Genomic DNA, 13,886 nt, shown 5'->3' with positions numbered 1-13,886 from the left:
TTGGGGCAATTAAAACCCCCACACTTCCCAAAATAAAGCTGCCTGTGGCTCAGTGCAGTGCTGGATCTGTATAGTAGTTACCATAGTCCTTTGCTCCTATTTTCCAGCCTTGTGATGGAGGCTTCTCCAACCTGGAGCGCTGTACCAGAGCACACTGCCATTCCTTTCTGTGGGTGTCACAGCTTGGCACATACTTGGTTGGGTGTGTGATGATGGGTTATCTCAGGAGACAGAGGGCAGGTGGGCAACACTGGGCCATCCCCAGCTGACAAGACAGCTCCTCCCAAGAGTTCTGCTCCCCGCTTGGCTTGGGTCCAAGTGACTGGGTTCTATGTCCACTCCTGACAGTCCATTGCCTGGAATGTGCTAACTGAAATTCTTGACTCACCTATAGGATATTTCAAGCACATAAAGTTCAGTCATCCTTAGCCCATCACAGTGGACTGCCCTATCTTAATATCCCTGAACTGCAGAGGGAGAGGCCTGCTTTTAGTCTGTGCCCTGCCCCCCTGAGTTCACATCTAATTTGGGGCTTCATAGTGACCACAAAATAACACTGATGGGCTCAAAAGCTCAGATGACTTAAAAGGGAATTAGACCGGCCTTTACCAATCAATGGTCTTCCAAATGTTTTGGACTATGTGCATCATCCCCTGCACCAGATAGCTGTGCTGGCTGGGGCTGATGGGAGTTGTAGTCTGGTTGAGGAAGGCTGAATTAGACAAATTTCTGGAACAGGAGAGGATTATCAACAACTATTAGATGTGGAACGTCAATTGGGCTTAGAAAGAAAGTCACACTTACTTCAGGTTCAGAGGGAATCGGAGTGGACTGTTAGTCTGATATTGCAAGGCAATTAATTCTTTACTCTTATGCTCTGCTTTCAACTTTCAGCTCTCTGGCCTGACCAGCACATTGCCTGACACAGTTCTGACTCACCTGTTCAGCCAGGTAAGAAGCATGCAATAGCTATGGAAGGAGCTGGGAGCGGTGGGGGGTGCTTCTCTATTAATCTCCCCCCCTTCTGCTTTTGCGGATGTCAAAGGGCAAGACTGAGACACTTCTTGAAAGCCTCCAGCTGACCCTGTCCAAGAATTACTGGGGGAACCTCTTTAAAAGGACATTGCAGCCTGAGTCACCCATTCAAGGAGCTTGAGAGGAAACCAGGTGGAGGTTGTCACATCCTGATAAAGTGTTGGTTCCTGTGATGCAGCTTGCCACCTAGTTTTGGCAATATTTTAGTGCAAGCCACCAAAAGAGGGCTTGGGTTTTCCACAGTAAAAAATCTAAGATGTGACCCTGTGATGCACAGAGATCTCCAGGTGGCTGCATTTTAAGCAGACACTTACAGGTGTGGAGGGCCTGGGGCAGAGAGGAAGTCCCTGTTTAGTTTCAGCAGTCAATAGCAACAGAATGCCAGAGACTCTGTAAAAGAGATCCAGAGTTCTGCCCCACGAAAACGACACATTTTCAGGGCTGAGACAAAAGCCCTGAGCCAGGCCTGAACGGTAGCAGGGCTCCTTTAAAACTTCACGCAGGTCTCTTCCCAAGGATGAATCCAGAGAGACCATGCTGGGATGTGTGTGTGAGAGAGAATATGAAACCAAGTGAAAAGCCACCTGTCTGCAGCACCCCCCTTCTGGCAGGGTATCAAATACCTTTCCTTACCTAGGATCAGGGGTGGCAGCCAGCCAGCCTGCTCAGCAAACTCAAAATTGCAGGGGTGACCAGACTTCATTTTGTGCTGTGTTTCTAGGCACAGGTCTGCTCTTTAAAGCATCATATCCTAGTGCTTTGTTTCCCCCCCTACACTTTCGCTGCAAAAACCTGCTCTTTACTGCTGAATCCAAGCAAATAGCAATCTGTGGAAAACCCAAATTGTTGTTTGTTCCGATTCAGCATCAAAGGGTGGGTTTTTGCAGGGAAAGTGTCAGGGGCAAGGAAAAGTGCTCAGACAAGGTGCTTTAAAGTGCAGACCTTTCTCTGGAAAATGTGGGGCAAAAGTTAAGTACGGCTGAGTCCTAGGTCTGCAATTTAAGCCTGGCTCTTAAGCGGTGAGCTGTGCCCTGCTAACAGGTGGATCCAGCAGAGTCCTTGGGCTCACAGAGGTGCTTTTCCGGTCGATGCCTCCTCCAGCCCAGAACGGTTGCTCTGGTCCTCAATGGTGCTCTGACTTGGCCTCCTTTCTGTCTGCCCTCTTTCCACACCCACAGGAAGAGCTGGTGGGGAACACAGAGCTGGTGCAAAGCTATCGGCAGCAGATCAGCAGCATGGTGAACCAGTACAACCTCCAGCTCTTCTGGAACATGTACAACAGGTACGTGCAGGGGCTGAAGGAACTGCATGCATCTTGGACCATGCTTTCCTCCCAACAGACAGCTACCACCATACTCTCCCGAATTCCCCCCTTTTAAAATTTGCTTGCAAGCACTATAGCTCACATCCAGTTATGATGAAGCTTGTTTTTAATAATACCTTCAAAAAACTATTTATTATTGTTTTTATTTATTAAAATGTATATACTACTTGATTGTAAAAGCATCCCCTAAAACCAAGCAAATTTTCTATGCTTGACAGAGAGTTTCTTGCAGAATTTTACCAATACTTTGTAAATAAAAGGTGAAACGCCACAGTGTGATCAGAGGCAGAGCTAGCTGCTCTGGCACCCGGAGTGGCATGCACCCGGGGGTGGGGCTAGCCGCCCAGGGGGCAGGGCAAGTGCCCCGCCCTGGGGGTGCACCGCCCATGGTGAGCGTCCTGGGGGGGTGTCACCCCCCCTCAGGGATGACACCTGGGGCAGACCACACCCACCTTGCTCCACCTCTGGGTATGATGCAAATATTGTAGTCCTGCTGAACTCAGACATAGCACAGTGGCAGAGCCCCTGCATGTTTGTCTGCTTCAATTAAAATTCCTCCTTTTTTTCTCAGTCGCAGGGACCTGGACATTAACCGACCTGGGAGCATCCCGAACGCCAAGACACTCCGGTAAGCCATTGATTTGCTCTAGGGAGGAGGGCCCCGAGCAGAGCAGGTCTCTCCTGCTAATCACGTTTCTCCCCTTGGGGTTTGCAGCTGCCCAGTGATGCTGGTGGTGGGCGATAACGCACCGGCCGAAGATGGCGTGGTGAGTAAGGAGCTAAGCTCCAAAGAGTTAATCTTCCCTGCTTGAATGATGTCTGGGATCAAGCTCATAGCATGGGTTTGTCCTTCCCCTAGACTGCAAGCTTGTCTTTTCTTTGAAGGCTGGGGGGAGGTGGGTGGCAGGTACTGTATTTAAGAACCATTAGAGGGCTCCTGAGGATGCCTTTGCAGACTTCAGGCTAGCCTTTCCCACCCCGCTGAGCCTGGCATTCTGTTTTGTTTGCTGTGACTGCATGAAGCACTTCCTGTTACCCCATTGCCTGCTGTCTCTCCCCCCCCCCCCCCCAAGCTTTGGGAAAGAGAGAGAATGAGAGAGAGAGAGAGAGAGAGAGAGAGAGAGAGAGAGAGAGAGAGAGCTGCAACCCCCCCCCCTCGGCTCCTAAGGGGATTTATTTATTTATTATTTATTGCATTTACTTCCCACTTATTTTTTATTATTTTTATTTCATTGCATTTATATCCTACCTTTGTCTCCAAGGAGCTCAATGTGGCTCCTGATCTAATCCTCACAACAACCCTGTGAGGTAGTTTAGGCTGAGAGATGCAGTGATTGGCTCAAGGTCACCCTGTGAGCTTCATGGCCAAATGGGGATTTGAATCCCTAGTCTCTCGGTTCATAGTCCAGCACTGTAACCCCTACACCACACCCCCTATCTTTATTGTTTGAGTCATAGTTAAAAACTGGACTGTCACATTCCTTTTATTTATTTTAATTGTTGTTGCCAAAGCTGTACACCACCCCCATTTTGCTAATGTTTCCCTGTTTTTGAGGGTTTACTGCAGCGCCAAAGCTACAGGGAGGTTAGCCAGGTTTTTTGGCCCAAGTGAAGCTTCCAGAGGGGTGCCATTGAGGCTCCCAGCCTGTGTGTGTGCGTGCACAAATGTGCGAGGGGGTTCCAAACTGGGTCTTTGACCTGGGTGAAATAAAGCCTAGTTTCGTCCATGGTGTACTGAACCTCGGAGGCTGATTGTGTTGGCTGCTGGGTCACACCACGTGCAGGACAGGTGATGCTTGTGCTTCTGGACTTGATGCTATTTTGAAACTCTGACTTTGCTGTTTGTTAGGTTGAATGCAACTCCAAACTGGATCCAACCACCACCACTTTCCTGAAGGTGAGATAGAGGAAGGGCAAGTCTTCAGGACAGGCCCTAATCCCTAGTCCACTCTCCCCCACCTCTAGATCTCATTCTGTGTAAGTGATTTTGATTCCATCAAAATTTGCTCTCCCCTTCTTCCTCCCACTGGACTTGTAAGGGCCAAGGACAAGGGTGCAAAGTCTTATGTATCTATACCCCCGAACCCAATTGAAAATAGGAGCCATTGAGACACCCAGTTGGGATGGTCGTGTTTACCCCCATTTACTTATGAGCCACAGTTCTGGAGATGATGTATAATAGGAGCTACAGGCATTGCACAGAGGTCTTATAGCACAGGGTGGAAGGCCACCAGCAGGGGGCACTCTAGTTCTGGATATCTTGCATTTAAGGTGAGTGGGGATATTGGCCCACAAGACCCCACTGACTTTGTGATTGGTGCAACTTGGGCTGGGCCCTTCTTGCCCTTTGGGAAGGGGAGCGGGGAGGCTGTTTCAGAAGCCACAGCCCTTCATTAGACATCATGGCAGCCTAGCCTTTCTAAAAAGCACAGCGTGTCAGCCCTTCCCTTAAACTGTGTGCTTGCAAAAGCTGCTGCTGCTTCCAGCTCTCTTTCTCCAAATGGGGTTCTGAGTCTGGAGGAGGCAGCCCTTCTGCTTGCCTCCCCCCCCCCAACAGATAGGGATTTGGCACCTGAGCCTCCTAATGTCTAGCTTTCCCTTCACTAGTTGAGGATGTCGGCCATCTTGAAAAGATGGTGGCCATATCTGGTTGGTTGATTGGTACAGAGTGGCATTGACTGAAGCCAATGGAATCTGGGATTTGCAGGCGCCAGGCCCAGCAGTGACTCAGGGGCCCCTTAAGACTGTACTCAAAGCCTAACCCAACCTGCTGCCTTGCTGATGTTTTGGACTGCAACTCCCATCAGCCCCAGCTAATGACTGGGTGATGGATGCAATTGAGGGGAGGGGGGGTTGGTCACCTGGAAAGGAAGGTGAAGCTTGTCTGACTCAAAACTCTGTTTTCCACCCAGATGGCTGATTCTGGTGGGCTCCCTCAAGTCACACAGGTGAGTTCTTCCTTTTCCTCCCTGCTCTTGGTTATTAGAAGACCTTCTGTGGAGCTCAGAAACCTGCGTCTGGGTGTGCCTGGGCACTTAGGCTGGGTGGGATTCTCCCACCTCTCTTCATTTCATCCAAAACTCTCTTCTGAGTTGCGTCCTGCTCTAGGATTAGTTGTTGCAGGGATGTTGTTTTGAAGAAAACCCACATTTTGGTTCCAAGCAGTTTAAAGCAAAGCAAAACCTAAATAGCTCCCCCCCCCTTTGCTTGGTGATGGGGAGTTTGTGCAACTGGGCAGGGCAGGGGGAGGAGGAAGAGAAATAAAAATAAGATCAGAATTTAGATTCACAAACTGGATTTAAAATACAGAATCTGAATTTTAAAAGCTCAGATTCAGAAGATACTGGGCTCATCCACATGTGTCTAATACCCATGTCCTGAGCTTGATACACACACACACACCCGCTATTTTTGCAATGTCTGGTTGTAGGTGCTTTTCTTTCTGTTTTTCATCTGCATCCCTCTGATTTCTTGAACAGCCTGGAAAACTGACGGAAGCATTCAAGTATTTCCTTCAAGGGATGGGCTACAGTAAGTATTTGTCTAGTTTGAGGGATCAGTGTGCTCAAAAACTGTGTTTGTGTAACTGAGGGATTGTAAGAGATGTTCATGTGTTTGTAATTGGAGAGTGTAGAAGCAGGTGACTTAGCAGAGGATAATTTCCTTTGGTCTACATTTGTAATGAACTGGCTTAATTTGTACCTCCCAGAATAATATTTGGATGAGAGTATAATTATTCTTTGGATTTCACACTTGGTCAGTATCTGAATTTTATGATGCAGTTGTCAGCTCAAAGAGTGTACCAAAACATTTATTTTAGGATAAAGCATGTTTTAAAATGCATACATAAGACTCATATGGGTTTAAATTTTTATTTTGTGATCAATTCAGAGTCAAATATGTATTTAAATATGGGTTTTTGTATGGACAGAATGGACTTATGAGCAAACACTGGCAAATCTGGCACATACTAGATATGATCCACCCAGCCCTTCTCAGCTCAGACTGTGACCACATTTAAAGCTGTATTGTTCCATTATAAACAGTCATAGGTTCTTAAGGTGATGAGAGCTATTAGAAGGCTCCTATCCTCCCACCCCCCTCCAAGCTACAATTTCCAGAGTAGTTTAACAATCATTCTTTCTTCCTTGGGAAGCTTGCAGCTCTGTGAGGGGAATATGGGTTTCCTAATAACTCTCAGCAGCACCCTTAACAAAATACAGCTCCCAGAATTCTTTGGGGGAAGCCATGACTGTTCAATTGGAATGCTACTGCTTTAAATATATAGTGTAGGTGTGGTCTCTACGCATTTAATGTGCTCCCATGGGTCCCCACTTCAGCTCCAAACAGATTACTAGCCCTGTTGTTGAGAGCCTGCTCCTGGACAAGGTTCCTCCATCACGGGCCGTGGCCTGCCTGGATGTGCCATACAGAGGCAGTGAGCCGTTAGTGTGTTTATGATCAAGGAAATGGGTGTGTTTGGGTGTTCTTTGCCTGATATTTCCCAGTTCTGTGCATGTCTGTGACACCATGAGAACAACTCGCAGTCAGCTCCAGGATAAATGGTTTTGGGAATTAGCACATGGAGCGTGGCCAGGGCTTTGCATCAGAGAGATGTCAGAGCCCAAAGGGCATTTTGCACTTCTTTCAGTGTGGATTTAAAGACCCGTTATCTACCAAACATTTCAGATCTGTTCTTCTCTTCTCCCAGTCCTAATCACCCTGGTCAGAGAGAGCTTGGCCTGAGCGACATTAGGTATCTCAGTAATAAATGATAAACAAAAATCATAGAAGCATGGAGTTGGAAGGGTCCCAAAGGGTCGTCTAGTTCAATCTCTCCAATGCAGGAATAATTTGTATGTGTGAAAGTCTTCCTGCCATTTTTGTCTCTTTTTCTTTTTCTCTTTCTCTCTCTGATTATCGGTTGTGATGTTCTTGTCTTGTTTCTCTGCTGTTGATCAGACAAGCCTTGAATGTGTGATGTTCCAAAATAAAAGCCTCTCTTGCCCTCCCAACCCTCAACCAGACTCTCTTTGCTTCCACCTCCTACTCAACCTCCCCTCCATATCTCTCTTAGTTGCGTACCTGAAGGACCGAAGGCTGAGTGGAGGATCAGGTATCCCCTCCCCCAATGTCTGCTCACTGTCACATCCACATGCTGCATGTACCCCTCGCCCCCGTCCTCTCCTTATTGTGCATTGCTGCTGTACAGAGTGTGCTTTTCTGCTGCAGCTTCCATAGTTGGTCCTGCAGTAAAGAGACAGGCAAGTAAACAGGCGACTGAGGCTGACAGAAAAAGAAGCATCTGCCCTCCCCCTGCTGCATCTGTAGCATGACTCACACACTATGGGAAGCGCACAGCTATGTCATTCCAATGGCGTTTGTTGAAACAGATGAGTTTTCCCAAAAAAAGATTTGCCGCTGTGCTTTCCAAGGCAGCCTTCCTCATTCTGGTGCTCTGCAGGTGTTTCAGACTGCAACTTCCATCAATCCCAGCTTCCTATGGCCACACTGACTGGGGCTAGTGGGAGCTGTGGTCTGAAACATCTGGGAGGTACCAGCTTGCAGGAGGCTGGCCAAAAGCATCCTGAGTGTGTTGTTGGTGTGATACCTTCCTGCTGATAGTCACATCTTCCCACAGAGAGATGCAACAGCCAGGTTGTTTGGCAGCAGTATCACACCTGGCTGAATCCCAAAACACGCTGTTCCTGGGGGTTTGCAATTTCTCCTCAACAGCCATGCATGTGCACTTACAAATCCTAGGGTGTCCCTCTTGGAAGATTTTTTTTTAAAGAAGGTTAATGACCAGGTGTGGCATTTTCACATGTCTTGTAATTATGAGTGCACCCATGACTTCTTGGATTTTGTGCATCTTGGCACAGAAAGGGGATTGTGCTCAGCTGAACTGCAGAGTTGGGGGCCCTGTTCATGGGCAGATGCACAAGAGCGGAGTCAGCATGGCCCTTGACCAGCGTGGGATATAAGACCATGCAAAAAGGAGGAAAGGCTCTCAATAGGAGGAGAGAGGGCTATCAATAACTACTAGCCACGATGGGCTGTTCTGCCTCCACAACCACAGGTAGCAATACTTCTGAATACCTGTTGGTGAAAACCAGAGAGAGTGCTGTTGTGCTTGGGTCACGCTTGCTGGTTTCCTGCAAGCATCTGCTTGGCTGCTGAGATGTTGGGGATTGTGTGTCAATGGCAATGCAGGGCACACAGGGGGTGCATCCAGGAGCAGAGAGTCACTTTGCTTCCCACCTTGTCCCACCACAGCCCTACCTGCTACCTAGTTTTCCCGGTCACCTGTGCCTCTTGCAGCGGTGAGGGAAGCAAAAAAAAAAAGGGGGGGATGATGGAGCCTCAGAACAGTGGTAGAATAATTTATTTTGCAGCTTGACATGCCCCATGTGTGTTTTGGCACTCCGCAGTCTTCGGGAGCAACTGGGTCACATTCTGCTTGTTGTGGCTGTTTGCTTAGGCCAGGGTTGGCTTCCCCTGCAGCCCTCCAGATGTTGCTGGACCCTGACCTCCATCATCCCAAGCCTTTGGCCAGGTTGGCTGAGAGGGTAAATGGCGGGCTCCTGTACTTAGAGCACATCATTCTGAAATTCTTCACACAAGCCATCGTCTGGCAAGCCACCCACTGTCTCCTACACAGTCAGCTTGGTCATGTCTTTGGGGTTTTATTGCTGGGCTGGTTTGTCTGCCTTCCACAACCTGGTGCCTTCCAGATGATTTGGACTATGAATTCATGGAGGAGAGGGTGATCGATGGCTACTAGCCATGGTGGCTATGCTCTGCTTCCACAGTCCGAAGCAGTAATGCTAGAACACCAATTGCTGGAAATCACAGGAGGGGAGAGTGTTCTTGTATTCAGTTTCCCGTTTCCCACAGGCATCTATGAGAACAGAATGCTGGACTAGATGGGCCATTGATGTGATCCAGCAAGCTCTTTTTTGTGCCCTTGTGTTCTTATGCCTCAAGAGTTGGTGCATGGCTAGGGCTTGAGTGGCTGAAGGCTGCTGGGCTTTAGGCGCCCTCTGAGGCCAGGGGCTTGATGTTGCTTCTTCCCTCTCCTGTGGCAGCTTTGCTCGTCTTTGTGGCGCTCGCTCCTCCTGGACCCTCCCTGGTCCGCTTTTTGTCCCCGGCAGAAGCATTGATGCTCTCTCTCTCTTTCTCTCCCTGTAGTGCCCTCTGCCAGTATGACGCGCCTGGCCCGCTCCCGCACGGCTTCCCTCACCAGCGCCAGCTCTGTGGAGGGCGGGGGCAACCGCCCAAGAGCCTGCACCCACTCGGAGAGCAGCGAGGCCATGGGGCAGATCAACCACACCATGGAGGTGTCCTGCTGAGGGCCTCCACCTTACTCCTCCTCGCCGTCTTCTTCACGGGTGACCTCGAGGGCCCACTCATCCAGTCACTCTCCAGCTGGCTCCATCCCCTGCGGCTTCCTGTGGCTTTAATTTCTTTTGCCGTCTTTCTTTTCCTTTCACATTATGGAATACAAAGTTGGGAGGGGGGCATAGGGAGAGTGGGAAGCAGCAGCAGCTTGATGTCAATGGCCACCTCCACCCATAGGCCCAGGTGCCATTTTGAACCAGGGAGATTCCCTTGGGTTGGTTTCTAGCTGGCTTGGAAGTGGCAGGCATGTCCCTCTGCACAGCTTGAGGCAAGGCGAGCAGGAGGGATGTTTTACACCTGCCTAGCCAGGGTGCCTCTCCTTCAGAAAAGCCACTCACCCAGTGAGTCAGAAGGGGGAGAGTGTTCTCGTGGGCCCTTCAGCCTAGATGCCCAACAATTAATCCACAATGTACCCATGCAGTGGTTTACTTACTTTATTTATTTTCAGACACTTATATCCCTCCTTTTCCTTTTCCAAGGAGCTCAAGGTGGCATACATGGTTCACCCCTCCTCATTTAATCCCCACAACAACCCTGTGAAGTAGGCTAGCTGAAAGAGGCAGTGACTGGCCCAAGGTCCTCGTCTGACACTCCAACCACTGGTTCAGGAAGGAGGGAAATTGCAACCTTGAAGGCAAATGCCTCTTAGTTTCTACCCTTCTCTTTGGCTTTGGAGCACAAGCTTTTTAGTTCCACAGCTTTGGAAAGCCTTTTTGGCGGCTGACTCTGTGCCGGCAGGTTTTGTTGGAAAGACAACGGAAATTGGGGCTTAACTGGGTAGGAACATGCACATAGAGTCGAGCCGTTTCTCCAGCTGCTGTAGAAGACCACCCTGGGGGTTCTATTGCATCATTTCCTTCCCCTACATGTAAATTCAGTCAAAAGCAGAAAGTGGGAAGTTGTGTGCGCCCCCCCCAATACTAGGAATGAGCAGCAAGACTTTCCAAGCATAAGGGGTAGGGAAAGGTCATAGTTGGTTTTAGGATTTGTTTGGGGTTTCCTCAAGCCTTTTAACCAGTGCTATAAATGGCCATTGGGTAACACTTGTTGCAATATAAGCTGCCCCTACTACCATAGCTTATTAATTTTTTTAAAAGGACAATCAGTGGCAGGAATCAAAAACACAAGGGCACATTTACGCATGTTTAGAGCATGCTAACCCTTGTGGCTTTCCCCTCAGGAATAGTAGATTCTTGATACTCTTGCACAATAACTGTTCCCAGGGTCCTTCCCTTGAAGGAAACCCCCCTAGAAAGCAGTGCTGGGTTGTGCATATGCTTTTAGGCTCAGCAGGAATAAGTAGCAGAAGCTTATCCAGCCTCAAGGAGGGAAAATGGGGCCCAGGAACATGGCATTTATTTAGTTATTTAAAATATTTGTTTCCTGTTCTTGAGCAACAGTCCCAGAACAGGGTACATGAACTATTTTAAAACACGACACAGAAAATAAAAACATAAAAATATTCCCAACGAGGCAGGCACCCTTGGGGGTGTCATACTCCAGCCTCTACTGTGTAAGGCTTGTGTTGATGGGGATAAAGAGCTTTCTCCCCCAAAACAGCCCCATAGGGGACTGGTCACATCTCCTCCATGCTCCCACCTGTATGAAAAAACAGGTAGCCTCATGGAAAGCCCTGATCCCGAAGTTTTGTCTGTGGCCCCCTCTGCACCTCAGGGATATGATGGATCATGTGAAGGTGCTGGGATATCTGCCCCCAGACTGTGCCTGTCCACATTAGATGCTGTATCCACTTAAGTTCTACTCTGAGTAGAACTAGCACTGGATAGAGGCCATTGTTCCAATTAACCCACAGGAGCACCCAGTCTCTCGCCCTCAAGACAGCAGCCTCTGTGGTTTCCCTTATGAAATATTTCATCTGGTATTTATTTACTCACTGTAATGTCATCACAGTTAAGGGGGGGAGAAAAAGGCAATGTTCATTTGAATTTCCTCCCCACTCTTTTCCTGTTGAGTAGATTGTAAGCCTGTGAGCGGGGGTCTTCTTGTGTTTTAATATCTGTATGGCTGTATGGCACTTAGAAAAAAATAGACTCTTTAATAAGCATTAAATGATAATTACCCTTATATTCAAGAAGCCACCCATAAGTTCCGTTGGTCCTTTCATTAGATGGAGGTTCTCAGGGGGGCAATTCTATATGCATTAATTAACGTTACAGGATACGTTCCCCCAATTCCAGTAAAGAGGCTTGCGGGGTCCTCACTTCTAAAGATGCCCTGTTTGCCTAGCATCCAGCCCCTTCATTCTGTCCCCTCACGATGTGGTTATGCTTCGTACTAGCATGCCACCCGGTCATCCTGTGCTTTGTCCTGCCTGACTTTCTGAAGGATCCCCCCGCAACCACCTGAGTGCTCTCTGGGACAGTGCCTCATTTCCGTTCTGGCTTACTGGCAGCACCACAAAACCAGAGGGAAGCAAACCTGTGTGTCCTCTAGGATAGGTCTCAGGCAGCCCCCCACCCCACCCCCCGTGGCTCTGGGGCTGTTAATTTATTGAGGTCTTTCCATTTCAATTCATCTTGGAACCCCTTTCAGAGTTTTGAGGAGGAACAGTTAGCAAGAATTTGCCTTCACATTTCTTCTCAAGTTCCGCACATTCATGCCTTTGAAGAGACTATTCTCCCTACTCGCTCTGCATTACTGTAAGCCTGCTATTGACGTGGAACCAGAAAGGCTCTTGTCCATGCCACTCTGGGCTCCAAATGAGCCAATATACCCTTCTCCTTCCTTTCCCCAAACTGCTGCTGGACCACCCAGCCCATCGTTCTTGTTGAATCCCAAATGCATCCTTACCGCGTCCTGATCTCATGTCAGACACTCAGTTCTTTTTACTGATGAAACACCCCACCCACATCACCAATCTTGCACATTGCTGCATTTCCACACAAGCAAAGAGCTTGAAGTGGGGTTTGGCCCAAAGAGCAACAAGCAGCTTGCGAGGAGTTCTGTCTCGCCTCTCTGCTACTCGGCAGGCTTTGCACCTGACTTTCTTGCTCCTGACAGTGCGCACGTCAAGGGGTATATATGTGTGCGTAGCCAGGCATCTTTGCATTTAAATGGTTTGATGTTGCCACAAGCAGTCCAGACACACTCTCTGTTTGATGTAATCCTCTAATCTCTGAATCTTTTATTTTGTGTGCTTCCTTCTAAACTTTAAATATGAATGACTGAAGGCTACTAGGACCCTCTTTTACTGTAGATCAGCTTTTGCCAACCTGGGACCCTCCAGAGGTTGTTGGATTACAGCTCCCATCAGCTCCTCAGCATCACACAGCCAAGTTGGCTGGAGCTGAAGGAAGTTGCAGGAGAGAACACCTGCTGGAGGGCACCTGGTTGGAGGAGGCTGCTGTAGATATTGTTGCCTTTTTTCTTGATGTGTTCTTTCAGATGAGATAGATCTATAAATTCCTATATATTATATTTATCTTGGATTCCACCCCTGCCATTTACTTGTAGCAATTGGCAACCAATGTGCAGCTTTTCATTTGAAGGTGATCTAGCTATTACTGTGGGGTGGGGGTGGGGGGAATTGGATTTTTTTAAAGAAACATTTTCCTGATTAAGGTGGAATTTAATGGATTTCTTTTTTCTGTATGAGGTGAAATGTAATATTTTTGTGCATGATGGTTGTTGATGCTCTCTGGTTGCATTGATGCCACAATATCTACAAAATGTAAAACAAGGCAAACAAACAAACCCATTGATGTAGAGAGGATTATTGTGTTGAAAACTAATAAAGATATTAAGATCAAGCAGACTCACTTTGCAGTCAAAGCGGCAACTTATTCACAAGTGCCACATTTATTTATTTACTCTTAGCAGAATCCAATATATCAGGGCTGGGGAACCTTCCAAGCCCAGGGGCCAGATTGTGACCTCCCTTGAGGCAACTTGTAGGTGGGTGGGGGGAGCTGCCTACCTGTCAATCACCTGATGTCATAATGAGATCAGGTGACCTTTTTCTGACTATTTTCCACAGCACTTTGAATGGCGCTTCTGAAGAAATCCCATTCAGAGCATTCTGAATATTTTTTACATGCACCACCCCTCCAAAAAAGTTGTGTTGACACATGCCATGTGATGAAACTCCTTTGCGTTGATTCAATCC

The 13,886-nt window shown here is 48.1% G+C and overlaps 1 protein-coding gene across 6 annotated transcripts in view; it reads left to right on the top strand.

Moving 5' to 3' along the window:
• NDRG4 (NDRG family member 4) overlaps positions 1-13,535 on the top strand; it is a 57,780-nt gene extending 44,245 nt beyond the window's left edge. For 3 of the 6 annotated variants that reach the window (XM_083626649.1, XM_083626647.1, XM_083626651.1), the window contains 9 exons: positions 895-951; positions 2,214-2,317; positions 2,931-2,987; positions 3,075-3,126; positions 4,209-4,256; positions 5,272-5,307; positions 5,839-5,890; positions 7,437-7,475; positions 9,551-13,535. In XM_083626649.1, the coding sequence (XP_083482775.1) occupies positions 895-951; positions 2,214-2,317; positions 2,931-2,987; positions 3,075-3,126; positions 4,209-4,256; positions 5,272-5,307; positions 5,839-5,890; positions 7,437-7,475; positions 9,551-9,711 (606 nt within the window). In that variant the 3' untranslated portion in view covers positions 9,712-13,535. The remainder of the gene's footprint in view (positions 1-894; positions 952-2,213; positions 2,318-2,930; positions 2,988-3,074; positions 3,127-4,208; positions 4,257-5,271; positions 5,308-5,838; positions 5,891-7,436; positions 7,476-9,550) is intronic. The other 3 variants (XM_083626650.1, XM_083626648.1, XM_083626652.1) reach the window with 1 other exon arrangement.
• The last annotated feature ends 351 nt before the right edge of the window (positions 13,536-13,886 follow it).

The sequence above is a fragment of the Podarcis filfolensis genome (genome assembly GCF_964270895.1).
Source record: "Podarcis filfolensis genome assembly, chromosome: 8".
NCBI lineage: Eukaryota > Metazoa > Chordata > Lepidosauria > Squamata > Lacertidae > Podarcis > Podarcis filfolensis.
The sequence above is the reverse complement of the archived record's forward strand: the minus strand, read 5'-3'. Positions and strand labels throughout refer to the sequence as shown.